This window comes from Lineus longissimus, chromosome 5 (assembly GCF_910592395.1).
Source record: "Lineus longissimus chromosome 5, tnLinLong1.2, whole genome shotgun sequence".
NCBI lineage: Eukaryota > Metazoa > Nemertea > Pilidiophora > Heteronemertea > Lineidae > Lineus > Lineus longissimus.
The window spans coordinates 19,686,242-19,710,934 of NC_088312.1; the positions used below are offsets into that span (position 1 = coordinate 19,686,242).

The 24,693-nt window shown below is 42.8% G+C and overlaps 2 protein-coding genes and 1 long non-coding RNA gene across 6 annotated transcripts; 2 read left to right on the forward strand and 1 right to left on the reverse strand.

The window, feature by feature from the left end:
• The first annotated feature begins 826 nt into the window (after window positions 1-826).
• On the forward strand, window positions 827-4,778 carry LOC135488438 (uncharacterized). The gene is made up of 3 exons (XM_064773047.1): window positions 827-1,066; window positions 2,621-2,778; window positions 3,402-4,778. Exons 1-3 carry the CDS (start codon window positions 1,020-1,022, stop codon window positions 4,295-4,297), a joined length of 1,101 nt encoding a protein of 366 aa, XP_064629117.1. The 5' UTR covers window positions 827-1,019; the 3' UTR covers window positions 4,298-4,778.
• Window positions 4,740-15,677, reverse strand: LOC135488437 (uncharacterized). Of its 2 annotated transcripts, XM_064773045.1 has the most exons (13): window positions 15,251-15,677; window positions 14,575-14,717; window positions 11,530-11,673; window positions 11,145-11,265; window positions 10,565-10,727; window positions 10,212-10,398; window positions 9,862-10,022; window positions 9,436-9,515; window positions 7,726-7,826; window positions 7,271-7,384; window positions 6,736-6,868; window positions 6,135-6,227; window positions 4,740-5,713 (listed from the first exon to the last, which is right to left on the reverse strand). In XM_064773045.1, exons 2-13 carry the CDS (start codon window positions 14,671-14,673, stop codon window positions 5,526-5,528), a joined length of 1,584 nt encoding a protein of 527 aa, XP_064629115.1. In that variant the 5' UTR covers window positions 14,674-14,717; window positions 15,251-15,677; the 3' UTR covers window positions 4,740-5,525. The 2 variants fall into 2 exon arrangements, with proteins under 2 accessions (XP_064629115.1, XP_064629116.1); XM_064773046.1 differs by lacking the exons at window positions 14,575-14,717; window positions 15,251-15,677 and adding an exon at window positions 12,966-13,110.
• A 1,352-nt stretch (window positions 15,678-17,029) lies between these two features.
• Window positions 17,030-23,131, forward strand: LOC135488701 (uncharacterized). Of its 3 annotated transcripts, none has more exons than XR_010447014.1 (5): window positions 17,030-18,362; window positions 19,842-19,910; window positions 20,702-21,635; window positions 22,050-22,203; window positions 22,725-23,131. It is a non-coding gene; the product is annotated as an uncharacterized LOC135488701 (long non-coding RNA). The 3 variants fall into 3 exon arrangements; XR_010447015.1 differs by having other exon boundaries at window positions 21,595-21,635; window positions 22,725-23,122; XR_010447016.1 differs by lacking the exon at window positions 17,030-18,362 and adding an exon at window positions 19,366-19,496.
• The last annotated feature ends 1,562 nt before the right edge of the window (window positions 23,132-24,693 follow it).

Sequence of the window (24,693 nt, forward strand, 5' to 3'; positions counted from 1 at the left end):
TGTATTTGGCAACGGGGGGGGGGGGGCATTTTTAAAGATGTTTCTGCCAGTTTGTTGAAAAGATTGGAAATATCAACGTCTCTCCAATTGTCCAATTTTCCGTGGTCAACTACCAGTTTAAATTCCACCAGCTACTTGACCGAGGGAGTATTGATTTGCCAGCATTTTTTGTTTCAAACGTTTTTGGAAATATTTTCGCTACAATGAGATAAAACACAAAATTTTAGGAATACTGACAAAAAATCATCAAAGTCGAACATACTTGAAATATGCAGACAATAGATAGCCAATGAATGACATCAAAATACTTGATATAACAGCAGATGGCGGCAACAGCTGTGATGATTTAATTTTTTAATGAAGATGGAGCTATTTTTCAACAACGCATTCACTGCCAAATGGCATGTTTTTACGAGAAAAACATGCTTTTGGCAGTGAAACCCTTAATTTAACAAAAAGTTATTAATGGCTCTATTTTCATTTTTACTCCTTCGATTTTGATGATTTTTTGTCAGTATTCTTAGAATTTTGTGAACATGTACTATCGTTCTTTCTAACGAAAAATATTTCAAAAGTTTTTTGTAAGGGTTTTTTAATTGGCTGATTACAAAATGAAAGACTCATGCATTCACATTCTTGCCATAATGCATAAATAGGAAAGAAGATTTCTGATAATATCCTGAAAACTGCATTAGAATTGGTGCACTATGATCAGGACTGTACATATAAAGTATAACTGAAATTTAGCCCCTCCCTCCCGCCCCATCGCCATGTTGGTTCCTGGTATGGTATGGATTACCAGTATCATCACGCTAACCAATAATTGTACACCACGCGGCCTTGGCCAATGAGGAAGTATACATGCACGATATATTCACATAAGAGGACACAACAGATCGATCAAAATATTTGCGCCAGAAGAACAACTCAAAGTATTGCATTCACAGTGCCTGCCGGGGTACATTGATGATGCGCTGCACCGGATAACGCGGGACCAGGCATGGTGTGTATTTTCATCAATGCAAGCTGTACATGTAGACGAAGAAATGCGTGTTGTTAGACAAAGGCAAGTACAAAAGCCAATTACTAATCACTTTGCATCCTGAGATCAGGTTTTTTCTTGAAATATCGAGAGGAGAGTAGGCCTATAAAAAACCACTGGTTACGTCAGGATCATCACTGGACGCAAGGGCCCAAAGCGCCGCGTAGCGGCAATAAAGCGAAGCTGGCGAAACATTTATAAAGGGTCACCGTCACTTATTATTTGACTTATAGCGCATTTACGGGGTTGCAACTATTTTGCTTTATAGTGTCACCAGGAAAGAAAATCATGCGACCTAACGCCGATCTATTTGTATAAAGTGATAATTGGAAGGTATATAGTAGGAAATATCAATGAAATAATCATTCCATGTCGTCTTTTGAGGGCATTTTTGATTGTAAAAAACATGTGTACGTCACCGGAGTCTCTGCAATGATAATTTTATCACAGCAGTCTCGCGCAAGTAGAAGTTCTTTACCTATTAGTTCTTCACTTATTAGTCTGGCGCAAAGCCAGACGTTTTCCATTACGATTTCACTACGATGTTTGACCAGAAGGAGCAGTGCGCGAGATATGCTAATGAGCAGACTACCCTCGCTTGAATTTCGGAAGAATGTTCCACATCGCGCTAAGCTGACCACTGCTGACCATGAAAGGCGTGCATTGGACTGGTACAGGTTGGAACTGAACATTGAATATGCTGGTGGTGACGCTTTCTGATGAGAAGTTGGTCGTGACTGATGCAGTATCCTTGGACTTGTCCACAGAATCGTTCAATCATTGCTTTCTGAGCTGCCTTGATTCTGTACTTACCCAAATACTGAGACCAAATGCCTGTTGACTGTGCTTTAAGAGAGACTGGCGCCATGCCTAGTCTCTCTTAAAGCCCCTCAGACTCAGAAACCACAAACGCCCAACCCTTCCTGCTACCTTAATACTTCTGGGTCCATAGTAACAAATGCACCACTTTGCCTAAGATTGTAAGATTGTAAACCTCGGCACTACTTTTAGGATATCTTCAAATGTGTTTCCAGAGTGCGTGGTGGTGACTTGCACCCTCAGCCTGGCCACCATGGTCCTCATGCAGCTGGTCTATCTCAATCGGTCCCGTTTCTTCTGCTTGCTTCAGGGGACCGTGGCGACTAGCCTAACCGTTATGGTACTCATCGAGCTGGTCAGTCTCAAGATCCTGTTCTCTCTGGCTGCTTCAGGAGTTTGTGGTGGATAATTGCCATTATGATCGAGCCCAAACGCCATGGTCCTCTGATAGGCAGCTGATCTTTCGCGGCATCCTTCCCCCAGTTTCATATCTCTGTCAGCGGAGGAGTCTTGCCAATCTGGCTGCCAAGCCATAATCCTAATGCAGCTCCTCCATCGCATTACCCTTCTATTGCCATTGTTTCTGGAGTTCGGGGTTAAAAGACTTGCCATCCATTGCCACCATGCTTTTCATGCAGCTGGTCTATCTCGACATCCTTCCCTCTGTTTTTGCTGTCCGTGGTGGAGACATATCGTCCAAGGCTGTCCGCCATTGTTCTGATGTTGCTGCCTAGCTCAATGTTCTTCCATCTGTTTCAGGAGTCTGTGGTGGAGAATCGCCATCCTGAGCCTGGCTGCCATGGCCCTCGTGCAACTGGTCTATCTTATCCACGAAAACAGGAGGGAGCTCTACCAGAAGGTCTGCCGGTTCGACCTCTGGAATAATCATGAGATCACTCCTGTCAACCACACATCCGGTTGGTATTCGCTGGGAATAGAATGTAACTGATGATGTTGGTAGCTTGGTGGCGACGTAATGTTTGGACTATCCTAGCTTTGAGACTGGTTCCGGGGCTGTCCGAACGCTGATGTGCATGCGGAATCAAAAACTACTTTTTGCAGAATCGAGAGAAAATGAATGGATTCCACTTGAAGAATCATGGTCATCATAACGAGCAGCATCAAAATGGCCGAACGCCGAATCGAAAAGCCCTTCACTGACTGAAATGTCACAGACTTGTTCGTCAATGAACCTTACTATTACTGTAAAAGTCTTGTTTTTTTAAATTGTTTCGCGCTGCAGTCTGATGACTTTTGCGCTCGAATTGGTGGAATTCAAATGTTAGACCCATATTCGAAATCCGGGGTGGGGGGGGGGGGATTGTTCGATCCACGTACTGCTCAATGTAGGTCTACCGTTTGGACTATGTCCTGTCCCGCATATCTACCGGCAATAGATATAAAAAAACTACGCAAAAACGTGGTTCTTAATTTGATAATCCATTTCTCTAATAAAGTTCTTAAAAGGTGTCGTGGTGGCCTTTCATCATTTGCATTAGGGTCAAAATGGTATCTGGCTTAGATTTATATTTTTCCTCAGGTAAACTGGAGTTCCCGCGCCTGTACGAGATTCCAGCGTGTGGCCCAAAGAAGAATTCCTCCACCTCGAAAGACATGTGCAGTAACCTAGGTGCGATAATGCGAGAGTCTGACCGACAAGCCTTCCTCCGCCTTCTCCAGTATTTCGACAAAGTAGCGACCGAATACAACTGGACATATTTCATGGCCTTCGGGACCCTCTGGGGCTCCTGGCGTCATCATGACGTCATCCCGTGGGATCATGATGTTGATATCATGGTGGAGTACAATGAACGGATAGATATGGTGGATAAAATTGAGGCCTTTCAGGAGCGATTTGTGCCTAAGCAATGTTCGCATCATAAAGTCAGATTACACGACAGGGAATACATAACGGGGACGACATATCTCCAGGATGTTGGCCGATGGTACGACCCGTCAATTGACATGTTCTTTTTCACCAGAAACACAACACACATAATGCGCTCAGATTACCCGGAACAATACGTGCATAAACTAGAAGACATATTTCCACTTCACAGGCGTCCCCTATCGACACTCCAATTATTTGCACCACGTGACCCTCTTAAGTTCCTTATGCAATATTATTCCGAGGACAGTATGGATACATGTGGAAAGTACAGTTTCCCAAAATGTGAGGATTATAAAGAATTTTTACCTTTCGTTCACAGAAAGTGGAAAAATAATCAAATGGAAGAATCGTTGATATTAAATGGAAAGGTTTTGCAGGTGAAGGCCGTGGCCGAAATTAGAGAGAGTATTCCCTTTAATCCATATACTTTGGCCTCTATGAGATTTCCAAATAAGATACGGTTATCGAAGTTTTCTCATCCCGAAGACAAGACTGACTCGAAGCCTGCTCCAAAAGCAAGCCTTGCTCCAAAACAACACTCTTGATTGTGTCGTGACCAAGTGATCCGAGCTGTAAGAGCACAGTCACTATTTACTTCAAATATTGGTATATGGCACAGGGACTAAATGTTCTGTCTTTTAGCAAGTACAACCGGTAAGACTCATCAGAGAAAGGAGATCTTCTGTGGTTGCAACCCAAGTCTTAGGTTAACCGAACCGGTCATATGGTGCACATGACATCCAAAAACCGGGTCTCCATACACCTTCGATTTATTTGGGGGCTCAAATCTGAACTCTTCAAGGAGTGTAAAGTAATCGGAAGAGCCACCTGTCCCAACGGATTGTAGGCTACTGGATTTTGTCAGGGTTTTGTAGACGATGTAGGAGAATCAAAAATCTGTATCTCACGGTTTTAATCTCGGGGAGATGTTGTTTCAGTGAAAAGTATTTTTGTAAATAATATCATTATTACCAGTATACGTTGTTCTTTTAAGCGGCAAATAACCGCCAAATTATAATAATATGAAATACATGTACAAATGTTTCTCTCTGTTGTTTATTCCTTCCCACCAATTATCAAACACTCCATATTGTGTCGATGCCCAAAATTCCGAGTGGAGCACGGGTAATTGCTTGTAATCATGAATTCTCAAGTAGAAATGTTCAGATATCCCTACTTCAATGAACACTTCCAGATGTTCCTACTTCAATGAACACACGTTATCGACGTGCATTACACACAGTGCTTGCTTCGGCAGAGGTGGCTTGCACTGGGCTGCCATGTTCAGAGTTGGCACACACTCGGTAGTCAATGACATACATGAGTTACACTCAAGGCGGATACACTAAAATGGCCCTTGCTCGCATCGGCAGAGAAGGCTTGCATGCATTGGTTTGCCATGGTTCAGAGATGCTATACACTCGGTCGCCCATGCTTGCTTCGGTTGCCTTAATTGTTGGCATACACGCGATAGTCCACGTTTGCGCCAGAGTTGGCTGCACTGGATAGCCATGGTTCAGAGTTGGCGTACGCTAGCGCTAGACAAGTCCAAAGGGTCACAGTTTTAAGTATTTAACGGGCATTTATTCTCTGGCTCAGAGTTACTACCAATCTCATATTCAATAGTTCCACGTTGAGTACAAAAATGACCAATATATCGGCACGACATAGATCCTCAGAGATGATGATCTGGAATATCAACCTCGTGATACTTTAGTACTGGTATCTACGTCTTCAACGCCTCATGTCTTAATCCAGCTGCCTGAATTACGTTTATATTCCCGATGTGCCCGCAGATATGACGTCCTCCGACTCTGGCTCAACTGGCCTCTCAGGCTCAACGATCTTCGTACCGGGGTACTTCTTGAGCCCCTCCTGAAAGGCGCTGTAAGGCACTTTGACAACGAGACAGACACTATCCACGATGACGGTAGCCTTCTTCGGCATCCAAGATGTCCGCCCTGAAACGGAGAGAATCGTGCTCAGTGTATTAGTAATGCCGTTGTTGTTGCTGCTGGTATTATTTTCATTTGTTTTTACAGCGCCGACGACAAACTCGCCTGGGTTTATATTCAGAAATGATTGAATTGATCGAAGGTTGAACACGCATCAGAGTCACGCCGTGGAATTGTTTCCCAGCGTTGAGGGAAAAACTTGTTTTGGACATGAGCCGGGCCTAGGCCGCCATGTTTAGAGCGACCGTCGGCCATCTTAATAACAACTGCCCTCAGATATGATCGACTACCAGCCATCCAACACAGCACGTTGCAAGTCGATCGAAAGATCGGGACGAGCTCTCGAAGCCAATGCATCGCAGCAAGGTGTGTTAGAATGTGATTTACTTAAACATCGGATGCTCATAGAGCTTATACATGTACTTACAGAAGACATCTCCCTGTGAATATGACATGATTGTGTTCTCGTCGCTAGCCAATGAGCATTTGCCTACCATTACCATGAAACAACACTTCTTCTCTGAAAGTCAAAAAAAGAACATTTGAACTGCGGTTGGTGATTGGTCAGTGATTTTTGAAGGGAAAGCTTAATTTTGTGTTCTTATCTGATTTTATGGCCCATACAGCCTCGTCCTAAGTCATTGTGCACCTCCACCAACTGCTTTTAACCGAATTGATCGACCCCAAAATATCACGAGATATCGCATGGAGGCACGTGGTTTAACCAGGTCGTCGCTGATAGCTGACAACGACCCGCACAGCAGAATGCAACTTCAGTGTTCAGCAAAACACATGTTCGAAATTCGGATCCTGTGGCCTTGCTTGAATAACGCAAATTATGCCAATGAATTAGAATGCACCCCTACCGAAAACACAAAGAACCACACACATGGCCTATCTTAACATTAGCGTTTCATGCGGTGTACATTACATTGTCCTTTGCCCTTGTGCAACATGGCGTAAAACATGTAAGTTGCATGCGTGAAATGCTTATCTGATGATATGCCGCAATTCCTTTTTCTTCGTACCGTATTCCTCCTCTGTAAGACAGACCTGCTTTGCCTTGTAGGAAAAGGCCACCGCTTGAAGGGATATGTGGTAGCTGAAACCTATGGGCAGGGGCAAGAAGATCTCCTTCTCTCGAAACATCTTATACAAAACCTGGAACGAATAAGAAGATGGTGAAGATTAAAGGTCATGGTCATGTTACGCCGAAGCTGTCTTGACCTGGCCTAAGCTATACGCAACGTTACTTTGTTTTTAAACGTGACACTGGCGCTACATCATATACTGTATAAACCGAGGCAATGACTTACAGGTTTAATAATCGTGCGCTACGTTATCACTTTTACCATTAGGGAGATTGAGATCAGGGACTTATCGTGGGTCCTTCGTATACGGATAGAAATGTACACAAAATTCGTCGTAATTCTACAGAGTTTTATCCGTATATGTATTCCGATCCTTGAAAAGTCGCTGTTCTCAAACTCCCTAATCAAGTATACACGCAGATTAGTTTAAACGATACTTTCTATTATTCGTGAATATTCAATCTTAACTCACCTCGATCTGTAAGTACACCTTATACTTGTTGTACAGGGCCGCGTCCCGCCTATCAAACACACGCTGCCATCTCTTCGTGGCCTCCTGCCAGACCTTATTGCTACCATTCAGATTCTAAAAAGGAAACATTGAGTTGATATTAGCCCTGCAAACATCGGCTGCCGATACACTTGCTACAAACTGCCGGAATGGACGCCTGGAGGAAAAGAGGTCCCTCTGTGGTGATTGCGCTGTGCTCGTAGCCTCGTGTACAGGTCTGTCGGTTAACGCCCCTAGCTACTACCCAAATGAGCCCGGGGAAGACCCAGGTTGTATCTTAGGATGAACCGGCGTGGATTTAAGGAACTGAATTCTCGGCTTTTCCCTTGAATGAAACCAAGGTTTTATGTGCCTGGTGTCTATATGCCAGGCAAAAAAATACCAAAGTAACTAGATTGCAAAGTCAACTGGCTCACCATGTCCTTGGCTTTCAAGATGGCGTCCTTGCCAACATGAGCCACCACACACCCTGTCTTCGCTTTGACAGTTAGCACGTGAGTTCTGTCGATAAAAAGACCTGGAATAAAACATGAAAGGGCTGAACTACATTCTACTCTGTTGAAAGGCAATAAATCACCGCTATCTCAGATTCCAACGTATCCGAGGAAGGGCGAGAGAGGACCCAATCTTACTGTCATCCTTTTTAGCTCACCTCTTAGCAGAGGTGAGCTTATCCCATACCGTGGCGTCCGTCGTCCGTCGTCGTCGTCGTCGTCGTCGTCGTCGTCGTCGTCGTCGTCGTCCGTCGTCCGTTAGCAGGGCACGTTTCGTAACTGTTAGAGCTATTGAGTTGAAACTTGGTACACATGTACCCTTATGTAATGACACCTTGGAGACCAAGTTTCGGTCCGATTCGTTTCATGGTTTGGCCACCAGGGGGCCAAACGTTAAAAGTGAAAATATGCAATATCTCCCTTAATAGTAGTCGGGAAATTTTGAAAAAAATATGGTAGGTACTTCTAGCAAAGGTGCATCATATATCCTCCGGGTTTTTGATTTGATCTCCTTTTCAAGGTCACAGAGGTCAAATGGTGTAAATTGGCCGTTAGGATGTAACGATGGCACGTTTCTAAACTGCAATGACTATTGATACCAAATTTATTACACATTTACCCCTTAGTCAGGTGATCTCAGGGACCGAAGTTTGGTCCAATATGATTCACCACTTGACCACCAGGGGGCAAAATCCAAAAACCTTAAAAGTGTGATTATTCCTTAACTTCTTGCTCGATTGCCACCAATTTGATATCATGGGTACATCTAACCACCATACAGTATATGTCACACAGGTTTTTAATTTGACCTTCTTGTCAAGGTCACAGAGGTCAAATGGCGTAAATTCGCCGTCAGGCTGTAACTATGGCACGTTTCTTAACTGCAATGACTATTGATCACAAATTAAGTACACATGTACCCCTTGGTCAGGTGATCTTAGGTACCGAAGTTTGGTGCGATCTGATTTGCCGTTTGGCCTCCAGGGAGGTGGCCAAATCCTAAATTCTTCAAAATGCCATTATTCCTAGTAATGACTTGCCCGATTGGCACCAATTATATATCATAGGTACATCTAATTCTAACAACCATTCAATGTGTCACCCGGGTCTTCTTTGATTTGACCTACTTTTCAAGGTCACAGAGGTCGAATGTACTGTAAATTGGCCATTTTGGGGAAATTGTAATTGCTTGGACCTACATCAAACCTAACACTACATGACACAATACCATGCTCTTTATCCATCTTTCCTCCACATGAGGTGAGCACAATGGCCCTGGCCATTTCATTTTTCCACTCGCAACTTCGTCCCCAGTATTCCCAATAATTATTGAGTCGAAGCATTTGAAAATCCGCGACACAAGCAGAATCAAAATCCAAGATGGCTGCCCTATGGCCGCCATTTTGGATTTGCGATGTGCGGTGTTGGTAATGAATTCGCGAAAGCAACCATCTTTCTTTTACATGTGAATCGTCGGTTTCACTTTGTGACATGTAGTGGAATTATTGATAGTTTATCATTCGAAACGTTCTTGAATGGTTGGTTTCCGCCTTTAAAGTTTGTTCAGTGAATCTTATGTGAAAGGGCAAGCTATCAAAATAGGTTATCCCAATGCTTTGACCTGGGGCCTACCTTCCTCTCCAAGAACGAAGGGGTATTTCCTCGCTTGGATGACCATGGAATTCTTCAGAGACTTGTCCACAACGTCTGCCCTGGAATAATGAACGAAATCAAACCTTTAATGGACCTGGCGATTCAGAAGTGGACATCATCGACTTATCAACAACTACATGTAAATGGCATAACGGAAGTATCTTTGGCGTCTTAAACACACTAAAACTGTAAGTCTCCAGTTAGGCGTGTCACCACGGCGTTTATCGATCACCCGCTTCCTATTTTGAGACAAGCCTTCGCAGTCAACGCCTTATTTCCATCTTCAACATTGAAGTTATGAATAGTTAAAAACAAATGCTAATAGGTTCTGTCTAGTGAAATAGTTATATTGAGCCAATACGTCTCCCGTTACAAAAACAAATAAACGACAGCCATTGTACTTACTTCCCTCTGATTAGCAAGATGAGATCATTTGCCGGGTCCCCGCAAAAGACGATGGTGGATTTCGGGGGGTAGAGGATCAGCTTGGCATTCAGACTTCCCATCGAATGAGTGCGGACCACTGTGTCAAGTGCCTCCTCAGACCAGCCGCTAAATAACGGCCACTGAAAAAGCAAATAATTCATACTATCGGTTTCCCTACTGGTATTTCCTTGACCATCTACTAATACCTGAAGGACGATATCTGCGGAAAACTTTTTGCCTTTGGCGCGTTTTGCAAAGCCCCCGAAATGCCTTTTTCGAAACAAGCCTCGTCTTTGGTAAAAATAGACAATTATAGTCCACTGACTTACTGTTTGTATAGCTTCCTTAACTGTCTTTTTCTCTATTGCATCTTTCGAAATATTCCACGGGGAGTTCAGGGAGACATTTTTGTCTGTTGCCAGGTAACGCCTCTTCACGTACCAGTCTAACATGCCCACGCTCTCGTCTCGTTTGAACTTACTAAAGTGGTCGCGCTGAACGAAAAGAAGGATTGCACTGGAACGAAATAGGGGGGCATTTTGTTATCAGTAAATTGCAATCACACTAACTGTTATCCATGACCATGTAAGGTTTGTCACAAACTGATTCAAAATTACAGATTTTAGTTGGATAGAAGCATAGGTAACGTGACGGTTACGTGTCAGTACAGTTGTATACATACCAGGAAGGTATCTTCACCCTGGCGGTTGCAGGAACACCAAATAGGCACGATATCTCGCCGAAGAAGTCCCCGGGACTGATGTTGAATAGAGTGACCTCAGCCGACTCTGATACCACCACAGCCTCTCCATCGATGAGGATGTAGACACCGTCCGATGGCTCACCTGCGGAAAAACAGTGCGTAACCGTTTAAAAGCTATAAGGGTTTCAAGGTGAGTTGATAGCGAGCTTTCGCAAAGCCCCAAAACGCCAACGCGAACACTGTCACATTGTTCGACATCATGATCAGGAGCTCGAACAATGGGATTGGTGTTCGCGTTGGGGTTTCGGGGACTTTACGAAAACTCCCGCCTATTAGCAACGCCCGTTAGTTCAGAGACGGGCACTGCATGGCCCACCCCGCTTCAAGTGGGGCGTGTATAGCGGATCGAAGCCTTGAAAAAAGCCCGTCCACAAGATTTCCTCGAGTACAGCTTCAGAAACATGTTTTGACAACAAGGAACTGGAATTTGCCTTGCATAACTTATACACGGGTGTAACGCCCTACATCCGTGATAAAGACGTCAATTTAAGCCACTCACCTTTTATTATGATATCTCGTGGTTCCTCTACCAAAAGCCTGTCCACCTGACTTGCTAATTTGACAATATCTTGCCGCGTGATGTTCTTGTAGGGCAGAGAACGGATGTTTCTTTCAAATATCTGTAATGCCAAATGATGAAGTTGTTTTTGGTGAAGGGGTGGACGTGGATACGATTACTGATGGGTGACATAGGCGAAATGATAGGTGGTCTATGCTCCATTTCATGAGATTTGAGATGAAATATATTTTTTCCCACAAACACCGTCGGAAATTTTGCCAGCAAATCAAAAAGAACATGTGATTGCATATTATAGCGCATCCATCTTATCACCCGCATAAACATGTAAACAAGGATTGTGAAATCGGCACTATTCTTTCCTTACTGAAAAGACATGATTCGGAAGACCATGGACGACTTTTTCCTCAAATTTCCCCTCCACTACATCTTCACCTGCAGTCCAATGCGCAAGGGCACCCTCCACCTCGTCAACGTCTTTGCCTTGTTGGTTACCCATGCTAGCATGGCCCTGCAATAAAATGAAAAGAAATTTCAAAAAGTTAGTTTCATTTTTGGAACAAACCCACCAGCGGACCGGTTCTCCGCATTCTGCCGCCTCAGAAATGCACGCTGCATTGTTGCTTTGGTTGCATTGTAGCACGTTGTCCTGACGTCACCAAATTTTCCCGAAAAGGCGCGCTTTCATGGATCTGTGCGGCACATTTTGCATTACCTCGCTTCTCTTTTCAAGACGACTATTTTGCTGAACAGCCCATGATGATTGCGCAGGTGTTTGTACAAATCATGGTATCATCTAAATAGCATGTGAATGTGACAAAGTGATGGGATTTGGAAAGCAATCGATATGATGTTATGACCAGATATTAAGAGCGAGAATGCCATCATGCTGTGGATGAAAGGCTGACTTAGCGTAGAGTCCGGTCGCGGTTGATCATGGTTAAAGGGACAACTTGGGCGTGGGATTTATCTGGCCAGGAGGATGCCCCTGTTTGCCACCATGAGCCAGTGTGCACACAATCAACTTGATACAACGACTCCCGAGCACATGCCTTATGCCCCCTTTAATAGTGGGGTTAATTTAGGAGCATGACCTATACCTGTGATTCACAAAATCTGTCAAGTGAAAATGATATTTTGTCTATGAATACGTGCAAATATATGTAGTTGAGTTAAGAAATTTATTACTCACCCCACAAGTGAACTACTAGTAAATCCCAGTTACATTTAAACTCCTTACAATAAGGCTCGCATGCATTATGAAGGGTCTCTCCAATATTACTGTGTGTGTATACATTTGTGAACAACTTGTCGCCAAGCATTATAGCAGTTGAAACCAAAACAACCCATTATTATTGAATCGATTAGTTTGCGTTTGGCATGTAACAATCACAGGTTGGAAGCTTGTTTAGAGACGAGGGGCATCGATGGCGAAGCCTTGCGGAAAGGGGGGGGGGGGGGGGGGGTTGCTACCTGCAACCTGTCCCTGCATGGCTTCCCTCGTCTTCATTCACGCCATGCATGGTGGTTTGGGCGGTATAGCCTAATTTACAATAAATAGTGCTAATTAGGAGTATGTATGTAATTGAGGACGTAATTGAATTGTCCCCTCGAACTATTGTTCTATTCTGTTAGAGACATATTTTAAAGACATCTACCCCCACAAACGCAAACGGAATCTCAAACCGCGGAGAACGATTTTTCACGAAGTCCTTCTTCCTCAATACGGTATACGCAGACGTTTTTTTCCGGGTGAAATGCTTCTTCAGTGAACTTTAAAATAGATTGTCCAAAATACATTACCTTTTTCAGATAAGGAGTCCCATGATTTGGCATGTCTGGTAGTCCATCGGGTTACCATCGATTATGAGGGCCACAGTTTTGATAAACTCGGTTGTGGCCCCTTCTAGAAAGGGCTTGTGGCTCGGCTGGTGTGCGATGGAGCACTCTATCAACCAAGACAGTGAGTCAAGTTCACACCGGTTGACAGATGACATAAGGTTATCTCGCCGACACAATTGCCTCGATTCCGTCAGAAATGATATGTACATGTATATATACATGTATCATTTTTTCACTTAATCAATTCATGAGTAATATACGGTCGATTGATTTGAAACTTAAAAAGCTCCTAGATAATATCAGGTATGGATCTTATTCATATCTGATAATACATGTACATGTATCAATGACCATACGAGGGCATATTTTCAACAATTTCTGTGTACACAGTCTCGTTTCAAAATTGAACTTATCCATACCGTGTAAGCCTTAGAAATTGATGATCGCTTCGCCTTCCGATCGACCGAGTATGAGACAACCTTCGCCTCTCTCCTATATCTGCCAGAGCCCAGCCCCTGTTTGTCGTCCTACGAGCACCAGATCATAGAATTCCCCGCTAGCACCAAGTCCAGACCTTCATGGGACCGGACCCTATATAATGACCCACCGAATAAATGACCCAAAGTATTGCGTTTGCTTGTGAAAGTGTTGTTTTTCTGCTAGGATTTCCTTTGAAAGGTTTTACGGCTAAGGCCGACATGTAACCCGAAACATGTAAACAAGACTTCAGAAAAATCTCTTTAAGCTATATATTTAGTTAATTAAATTATGTTTGGCTTCGAGGGAGCAGACATGTAGGCAATGTCACAATCCTGGGGTCACAATGCGCAAACCCATTCCATGGGCGAGAAAAATAATTACAATGTACATAAAACATGCTAAGGCCTCATATTATGCTTGGTCATGCTCATTCTCATGCTAATGCAAATGCTAGGCTATGCATTGTTCTTTTGGACCAGTCGAAAACAGAGCATAAGCGGCTAGACTGTGTCTAATTCGATATTTGATGCCAGGCCTTGTTATAGGATAAGCCTTTTTTGGAATTTATGGTACCAGCTAGACCCTACTGCAGGCAACTTATCAGACCACGGACAACTAAAGCAGAAGGACTAATCGTACGCGAAATCTGTCACAGATAAAGCATGTGCAAAACGGAATTACATGCATATCGTAATATCTTTGGCAGAGTTCACAGAAACATTATTCATCATCCATGCACACTTTTTTTCTTTCTTGACCATAAAGGGTATGCCGATCTATCGGCGTCGTTCGTCCGTCGGTACCCGTCTTCCTTGGCATGCTTGGCATGGAGAAAGAGACTTTCGGATAGTCGGACATCGCTCATAAATCGGCATTAGGGTAGCGGTTGGCACGTGACCGTAATACCTGAAAGGCAATCCGACGATGTGATTCACCCCTTCCCCACCCGTTTTTTAGTATATATATTGTCGGAGTATTTCATATAAAAAAGAAAATTAATTTGAAAGACTCTGATATTGTCAAAAGATTTGATTTTGATGGTGAAAATATAGTTATATACTATATATCATATGGACGATTCCTTACTCACATGATCATTTTCCGATAGCTTTTCCGGCACTCCTCCCAAGTCTCCGCTGACACTCTCTGGACTGCCTCCATTGCCTATTTCTGTCTGAAGTTCCTCCATTATCGGTCGCCCCGAGGTATGACAGATTATTTTTGATGATCGAACTACGACAAAAAATTATTCAATTTTTTTTTTATTCTGTAAGTTTAAAAAGGTAGCCCTGAACAACCTAGCTCCTCCACATTTCGCCTATCACGCAAAAAGCTTGTTTCCGTTGACAAGGCTGCGGAAATTAACATAGGACGCGGAGTGACGCGCTGGATGTGGAGATAGGTGATAATGCCAAAGATATCATGATTGACAGATACGTTGAGCTTTATTGTATCCTAATGACTGGCTTGCAAGGACTGATTATTGTTCTCACTCCTTCCTTTTGAAAAATAGTCCTCTTGGTATTTGCCGCCAATTATCCGTTAGATTGAACTGATTTCATAAAATTGTTGGTCGCTTTGAGGAAGAACAAAGGGCGAAGCTAGCTCTTGGCCTCGGGGGCAAAAAGTTATCGGGGGGGGGGGCAAAATGATACTTTTTAAAATTTCTAAATCATGGTATAGACAACAATTTTTGGTGACTTCTGGGGTGGGGGCATTACCCCCCCTGCCCCCCCCCCCCGTAAGCTACGCCACTGGGAGCCTACCTGCTTTTAGCCGTCAGTCATCAGCTCCCGTCCTCCTTGTAGAAGATTGGCGTTCATCAACATGCATTCTTCGTTCAATCGAAGTGCCTCCCAACGGATCTTAGAGTAACCAGCCTAGTTACTCTACAAACGGATCAGACATTAATTTTGTTCCTTCTGATATTGTGCCATCCTCGTAAGTCCTGCGGCTGCTGATCATGGAGCCTTTACAAAACGCAGTTAGGCTCGTATATTCCAGCGATGGTCCGTGCCAAACGGTGTTGTGACATGGTTCCCACAATCTGAACCATGCAGATGCGCAAAAATATACGGAATTCGGCCTGTGTTGATCGTCGCTTGAAAGAGGTCAGTGGTCGCTTATTTCGTCTAATCCCCAATGATAAAACCAGATCATTCATTTAAGATGTCCTCACTATAATGTAGCGTTCCAATGGTACCAGGACACTGCTTTACCGGCTTACATGTAGTTTTTATCCGGCCACGAGGTCGACTCCGGATACCGACATGGCCATTGCGCGGGCGATGTTGCCAATTCAAAGCAGTTATGCTTTTGGGGCGTATTAGAAGGGCTTCCAGAGAACGATTGTGCCGTCTTATCAGAACTGTTTTATTGGATTAAACAATGTCTGAAGAATGCTTTGATATTCTTATTTCTTATATTGACATTTCATTTTGGATTACAAGATAACTAACAATAGGGGATTACCATACTGAAATGAGACTAGTTGTTTTAGTATATAGGCCGTCATATCACAGTTCCAAAGAATTGAATAGAATATTTAGCGTGGGGGGGGGGGAGGCAGCTGCGTCCACATAGGCCTCGGAGAATGTGTAGATTTGGGCCTTTTTCCGACGAAATGTGTTCCCCCCCCCCCCCCCCCCGTAATATTAGCCCTTACACTAAATCTTCAACCTACTCCCTAATTATTATTCACAATGTGATCTTATTTCTGTTCCTGAAAAGTTGTTTTCAGTGTATTTTCTCCTTGAAATCGATCACTTCAGGTACTATTACTGTGCATACCTAGCTAAATTAGTGTCTAGTTTCGTCTCTGATGACATTTATTTCGTAAAAATCGCTGTTTTTTTCTAAAAAGGTGTTTTTGTGGTCATTTTGGCTGTTTATTTCGAGGGTACGGTAGGAGGTCATCGTTCACTCGATAACTCTTTTTAAAATGAAATAAAAGCGTTTTAAGATACATGATATGAATTGATATTAATATTCGTTACGTGGGATTGTCGGTGGACGTTCATTGTTGAACAGTTGTGCTGGAATTACGAAAATATATCGATATCGTTGAGAGTTCATTCATTAGGGGCCTGTTCTCAATTTTCCTTACAACGCCTCTAGCACTGGGCAATTGCCACCATCTTGAAAAGCAGTGCCGCGGATGGCTATCGCATCGCCACTACGCATGAGAACACGATGGCTGCCCTGCGCTGCATTGATAGTTCGTAATAAATTCACATAAAAACACACCAGAAGATCTCCGATTTTATTTACAAAGATCATATTTTGTTATTTATTGATAAAACAAGCCATTTTACCACAGCAGGTGACACATTAGGCCTGAATAAGACTTTAGAATTTGAAGTGGTGGTGACGATGCCGATATCCAAGATGGCGGAATTATACCAGTGGTCAAATCTCATCTATTTTGGGTAATTGCATCATTATTTCTTTTTGTGATTGGTGATTTGTAAAATTGAGAATGATTGAAAAATCAGTATTTTTTCACCCAAAGGCATGAGTGAACATTTGATAACCCGAAGTTTATTGTGATTTAATTGGTAATTTGGTCGACATTTTGACAATTATATTTAGCAATATTTCGATAAATGCGGACCTGCTTCTTCCTCTTTTCGTAGTGACGGTGTTTCGATAACTCAGGTCAGTTTCACGGCAAAAATAAGTGGTAGTTTTGAAATTCGAATGTGCATTTATTGATGTAACGATAAAGTACATTTCCGAGAATAATTAGTGAAAGTTTCAGTAGGTGTCGATTTTTGTAAAGTAGTGTATAGGCGATGGATTGGCTCAGCCATGTGCTCGTCGTGTCAGCGGGGCGCAAGCCGTCATGGGCGGGAGATGTAGGCTACACTACAATGCACGTGATTGATGGTTGAACATTCACTCTCGTTGCAACGTAGTCTCCTCCAAACAAACGTGGTATATGTACGATTGACATCTGGCCTTTATATCGTGGGCATTCTACGATTAATGAACAGCCAATCAGGAGTCCGTTCTAGTGAAGGAGGTTAGGTTGTTGATCTTTTGTTTTAATATATGGTCACTGTCCGCTCGTCCCCGCTCCCCGGGCGCCCGCCCGCCCGCCCCCCCCCCTCCGATTCCACCCTACCATAGACCCCGCATTTGCCCTACCCTTTTTAGTGCAGGCAATGCTTTGAATTACCGAACATCTGGTTATGCGCTCCGACCGTGCGACCCGACCAGTACGAACTGCCGGTGTAAAAGTAGAAAATGTCCCCTGGAAAAAGTGTCCGGCCCTATTGTATTCTGCTATAATAATAATATTTTTATGGTCCTATTATCTGGTCTATCGAGACCATGACTAACAATGCAATAGCTCAGAGATTGAAGTACATAATAGAATCCTTTGATTCCCGGACATTCTATCCTAGGACATTTTAAACTTCTACACCGGTCCAGTGTAATCGTTATTGTAGTCCTCTGAAGATATCAGCCCGAGTCAGCTTGCAAGCACAAGGAAAATAGTGGAAGAGTACCCTCCCCTGATCCCCACCCATAAACGTGCCCGCCCACGGACCCCAACCACCACCACGCCTTTGGCTGCACATTGATTTTTTTACTCTCTCCGCCTCACGTTTGATTGGAAATGCCCCCAAGCTCAGGATGATAGGCCTACTTTTTCCTATTCCGCTGGGTGATTAGTCAACCGAACGTAATCACGACGCCAACAGAGGTTCTTCGAATGCATTGCGAAAGTGACGAAATCAGCGCCTCCAGTCGCAAGATTGCGAAATGCCCGGTTAGCAGAATTTCTTAAGAGTCGGACCTCAATTCATTTGTCGTAATATATCGCTTACCATCGGGACGAAATGGATTCTACCAGTAACAATAATGATACAGGTAATAGCATGGTTAATGAAGATTTAGCAGGTATCAATATTATTGTGAAGTTTTCTTTACATAATCGACATTGGCGGCGTTTGGCCAACCAAACCAGCCAGCCCCTTTCGGTACAGACTGCATACAATGTCAATAACATAGGCCTATGCACATGCATCGAATGTAACTGAAATGAAATGCATGAACAGCAGGCAGCTGCTGTGCAGACTGACAGAGGTATAAAGTTATTTATGGACCCTTGACATTAATAAGCGGAATCTTGATTTGTTTGCTTGTTTCACCTATAGGAGATGGGTAGGCCTATTACTTAGTATTGGGATTATTGTTAATGTTATGTTAGGTGAGCACACTCACTGACGCTCACACTCGCGGGCCATCATGACCATGGCCATGCAGACGCAGTGACAGTGTGGGCTATTATAAATCACATAAACTGTGAGATACAAACTTGTGATATCGCGATATGGGTAGGTAATCATTAAGTGCATCTCACGGTTTATTATAAGCCCACAGTGTGACGACAATCACAATTGAATAATGTCGATGCCAAAATCATGAAATGCGAGTATCGTATAGCGAGGCTATAGTTTTGTCCAAGTTGTTACGTAATGTTGGAAATCTGGACTTTTACTACAGCAAATACATTACACTTATTTACAGTCATAGGCTTACTCTGAAAAGGTTCCCTTCAAACTTGGTACATGTGCAAACAAAATTGGCATTTGGATTGTGAAAAAAAAGGATGCAACTGTGACTCTTTCCCGTTTCCCTCTCTCTGCAACCAAACAATGGAGAGAATAAAGTTTTAATCCTTCTCGTATTGTTCTGGACACTCTCCACGCATGCGAGGAGTTTGGTCAGGGTCTTTCTCGAAACTGTCTATTGTACTGCCACATCGTGAGAAGATGATGGTATGGTACAAATGTAGATAGCCATGGTATCTAGCACTGCATTTACAGAAGCTTAGCAGCCCACCAGGCCAGGCCTACCGGTACATTAATTTAGTTAATGAATTATGAGTGACTTCCTAACGCACGCTGTTATTGTAACTGAACCACTGAGGACCAGGAATGGTTATTAAAAGTGGACCCACAATGATTATGATGACAGTACAGTACTGCCACTTTTTAAAGGGTAATTAAATTAGCGCCATGTCTGCATGACAGAAATAGTAAAATGGGGATACAAAGCAGACCTGGCGATATATTATCGTGCAATGTTAGCATCATTGGGAATTGCCATTCTAAATTTTAACTTCTTCATCTTTGCGAAAATTCTGGCTGCATAGCAGCCATCTTTGAAATCTTTTTTTTCCGATTTCATTGCCAATTGGTTGTATGCAGAGGTACAAATAATACCCAAAAGATTGAGAAGCAGATACACTGCCACTAAAAGTGACTGACAATAATCTTCAGATTGTGGCATGTGACCTCTTTGCTAGACCGTCTGACCCAGATGTGTTTGCCTTCTCTTTTACAGGCTGCACCAGCAAGTAGGCCTGAGGCAACTTCTCAACCTGTGAACAATAGGAAGTCAGTCAAAGCTAAGGTATGTGTGTGACCAAGTTTCCATCACCGAATTCTTTTTAGACCTTGAGATTGTTCAGACTTTACTTGTCATGTCCAATCTGTCATCATGACTTTATGGGAAAACCTGTGGCATGTTTGTCAAGGTTCCGCAGCAAAACATCCCCATAGCATAATGCTGCCACCTCCGTGCTTCACAGTCGGTACGGTGTTCTTTGGATTACCCCCCCCCCCCCCCCCCGTTTTGCCAAACGTACTGCTGGTAGTTGTGGCCGAAGACTTCGCTTTTAGTCTCATCAGACCAAAGAACACTCCTCCAGAAGGCTCTGTATTTGCCCACATGTTCTCTCGCAAACTCAGCCTTGCTTCCCGGTGGCGTTTTTGAAGTAAAGGCTTCTTTCTTGCCCTGCAGCCTCGTAGTCCACTACGATGCAAGACCTTCTGGACAGTGGACAGTGACACATTTGTCTCTGTAGCTTCTAATTCCTGGCAGAGGTGTTTCTTGGTCGTCTCAGGGTTAATGTGCACCTTTCTAACCAATGTGGGCTCATCTTTGGCTGTCAGCTTGCGCTTTCTTACTGACCTTGGTAAGGCTGCTGTTGTCCCTGGGTCCCTGTACTTCCGCTTTATTGTCTGAACTGACGCCCGTGGCATATCAAGCTGCTTGAAAATGGCTCTTAGTGACGTACCAGACTGGTTCAAGTGGACAGGCGACTCTATCAGATCTTGAGAGTACTCCTTTGACTTCCCCATGATGGCTCTAAGCTGGCAAATGACCTGAGCAGAAACCCAGTCCCTTTAATACTGCTACAGTGGCGCCACCTGAGCTATGACATAATCATGATGGTCAACAGGTAGTGGAGACAAGATAAAAGCCATTGCATAACATATTTGCCCACCTCAAGGCCAAACAACTAGTAGATAAGGTAGGTGTATGTAAACTTATGACACTCTGAAATATGCATTGTTCTCAAATAGAGCTCATAAAAACAATGAAATTAATGAAACAGAAGTATGTTTTTTAGTTGATGACGAGATGTGATGATAGACTTCCTGTAAACTATATACTATTCCCGCGTTCTGTAGTTGCAGAGAAAGAGACAAGGTTATATCATCCTTTGAATTGTATGTAAACTTTCGAGCACGACTGTACTCTCTAATTTTTGCCTTGGCCTCGAGAAATGATAGTGTATTTTCAAATTCTTTCTTACCAAACCTGAGTGTGTGTTATTATTGCACCACCAATATCCAATTTGATAACCAGTACGCATGTACCCAATGGTTTGGTTGTCTAATTTTCTAATTGTAATTTCTAATTCTAGTGTAAAAGTCAATAGTTCCCTTTTTTGTCATGGTAATGTTGTGGCATTTTCTATTCTTGGCTCACATGGGTGAGCTTATATCCTTACGATTTCATCTTGTCCAGCATTGTTGGCTTTGACTTTGTCTGTCGTTAAGCACTTTTATCATATACCCTAAGTGCAGTGATCTGGCAGACGTATATGATAAATAGAAAACTGCACGAGTGTCTGATCCGAGTATCCAGATTGCACTCGATGATTTTCTACGCAGGGTGAGAGCTTTTCAAGCCGTAGAAAATCATCTCGTGCAATCTGGATACTCGGATCAGACACACGTGCGGTTTTCTTATTGTACATGTACATGTAAGAAGCACTATCAATGGAAACACGTACCACTTTTTTCAGAAAAGAAAAGCCCAGCAAGGGAAAAGCAAGCAAGGCGAAGGGTAAGAAATTTTTATTAGATTCAAGTTGCCGTGTTGGAAATAACAGTGGTCATAAGATATATAGAAAATGTAGCACTTGTCTTCATGGCATCATTGCATCACATCATCAGGAGGATAGGATTTTTGATAGAAATTTGCAACCATAAGCTGATTTAGAAATTTGCAACCATAAGCTGATTTAGAAATTTAATTTGCGGTGCAAAAACAAACAGTTAAATGTGATATTTCCATTGAAATAATGGACTCCTCGGAGTGCATGATGCAATGAGATTACAAAGAAACATTTAGCCAAATGTTCAGTTGTTGAAAGGTTTAATAAGGAACTGACCCCTGTATCCTCATATCCAATCGGGGGGGGGGGGACAATTTGGTCGCATGGCCATCAAAATGAAATGTAATTGACTTATTTTGCAGGAGACTTATTGCGCAGCTGAGAGAATAGACAACTACGACCCCAAAAACAACACGTATTACATAAAGTGGCAAGGATATGATGCGTCCCACAACTCATGGGTGAAAGCGGAAGACGTAACTTCTCCTCTCATCTCTTCTTACAAAGAAAAATTAGGTAAATCATGATTGAAAGGATTATGGCTGTGTGCTCTATGCAGTTGATGTTGTAGTGGTTGTGAGTCAGGCTGATGCAGCAGTTTCTTAGAGAGCGTGCCCAATTCGAACAACTGTAGCTTATCACATAATTATCGTTTATCAGAATTGTGGAGTCAAAAGGAAGGATTGACAATCAATTTATTGAAATTCCTTCAGATGATACATTAAAAGATGTCATAAAACTCACCTGTCCATTCAAAAGGCTTTTGTACTGCAATTACAGAACGGTTTCTATTCAATAAAAACACTTCGCTGGTGAGAAAATTGTTGGGAACTCTTCAAAGCAGTGGAAGTCTTTGGTTCAAAGGCATCTCAAACTAGTATGAGGTTGCAGCATGAATGCAGTGTAATTGAGATTTGCTTGTTTTCTTCACCTTAATTCCATATATTTTGGTAGTGTACCCTTGGAAGAAAATGATATGATGTCGTGTGATTCTAATATCTGCATAATAGTGGTTCTTTTAATTTCCTCTATTTTAGGTTCAGAAACGCACAAGAAGTGATGCACCTCATGTCTTAGCCCTTCGATTGTTGAAAAAATTTATGTGAATTTGTGCAAATCCTCCCACCTGTGTTTTTTTGTTCAGTGGAATTCACGTATTTCGGTATTCCTTCTTCACCTCCACGCATTATTCATTCTGACATAAACTCACATGATCACTTTTGATGAAAGATTACATAATGGATAATATTGAATTGGCACAAATATAGTAACAATGTAAACTTATCATATCTTTCAAAGGTCTCATTAAAAGTAAATGTAAGTTACATGTACATGTACTGTGGAATTATTGTTTTTTCAGACAATCTGTGGCTGTTGTATACATGTATCATTTAATAAACGTGGCGTTTTTCATATTATTAGATACATATAGTCTTGCCTTTATCTTTGCTACCTCACAGCGACTTGACTACATGTATTATAAGGGACCATCTCAAAAGTATTTTGAAGCCTAAAAGACTACGGGTAAGTCATTTAGTCTTTTTGAGTGTGGTCACACCCAAGACTAAGTGACTTGAGTCATTTTTGCTTCAAAAAACATGTACCTGTGAGATGGTCCCTGAATGCATACCTTGAGACAATATCCAGACCGGCACTTGATACTGAGTTTCTCTTGAATTGGCATCAATAGAGAAGTCTGGCTACATGTGCTAGGATTGCAAATTACAGCATACTTTACATGTACATTGGACTTAGAGCCTCCCTCGGTGGATACCTCTCTAATAAGGACACCGGTGCTGAATTGGTTTGGGTGGAATTCCACAACCAGGACGCCTTTCAATTGTGGACGATATTGGAGTGTCCTAACAGCAAGGTAACACTTTACTTTAGACAACGTCGCGTCCAACAAGAATACACCTGCCACATACGGAAATACTGCCTTTGAAGACATCATTCAGAATGTTTGGGTTACTTAAGGACACCCACCCAGAATATACACAAGATGTCATTGAAAATGCTTAAAAAAATGTCACATCCCACCTGAATACGCCTGATCGTATGGAAATACCGTCTCTGAAGACATTATCCAGAATCATGGTCGGTTTACTTTCGACACAATGTCACATCCAACCTGAATACGCCTGATCGTATGGAAATACCGTCTCTGAAGACGTCATCCAGAATGGTCGGTTTACTTTCGACACAATGTCACATCCAACCTGAATACGCCTGATCGTATGGAAATACCGTCTCTGAAGACGTCATCCAGAATGGTCGGTTTACTTTCGACACAATGTCACATCCAACCTGAATACGCCTGATCGTATGGAAATACCGTCTCTGAAGACGTCATCCAGAATGGTCGGTTTACTTTCGACACAATGTCACATCCAACCTGAATACGCCTGATCGTATGGAAATACCGTCTCTGAAGACGTCATCCAGAATGGTCGGTTTACTTTCGACACAATGTCACATCCAACCTGAATACGCCTGATCGTATGGAAATACCGTCTCTGAAGACGTCATCCAGAATGGTCGGTTTACCTTCGACACAATGTCACATCCAACCTGAATACGCCTGATCGTATGGAAATAATGACTCTGATGATATCATTCAGAAGAGTTGGGTTTACCTACATGTACGATATAATGTCACTTCTTACCAAAATACTGCAGCTGCATATGGTATGTAATTCAGAATGATGGTTTACTTGAGACAATGTCACATCCAACCAGAATACACCTACCGCATACTGAAGTACGGAAGATGTCATTCAGAGTAGTTTGATTTTTCTCAGTAATCCAACAGCCCGCTTCATGTATACATGTACATGCAGGACAATACAATGGTCAGACACTTCAAAGCGTGGCCTTCAGGGGATGGCACAAGGACAAGGGCAACTTGAATACACAACCTTTCTCAGTCAAGATGAGGCAGATGCTACTTGACCATACACATCTTTGACACCTGTCTGCTCATTTCCGGCAAAAATTGATGTTTCT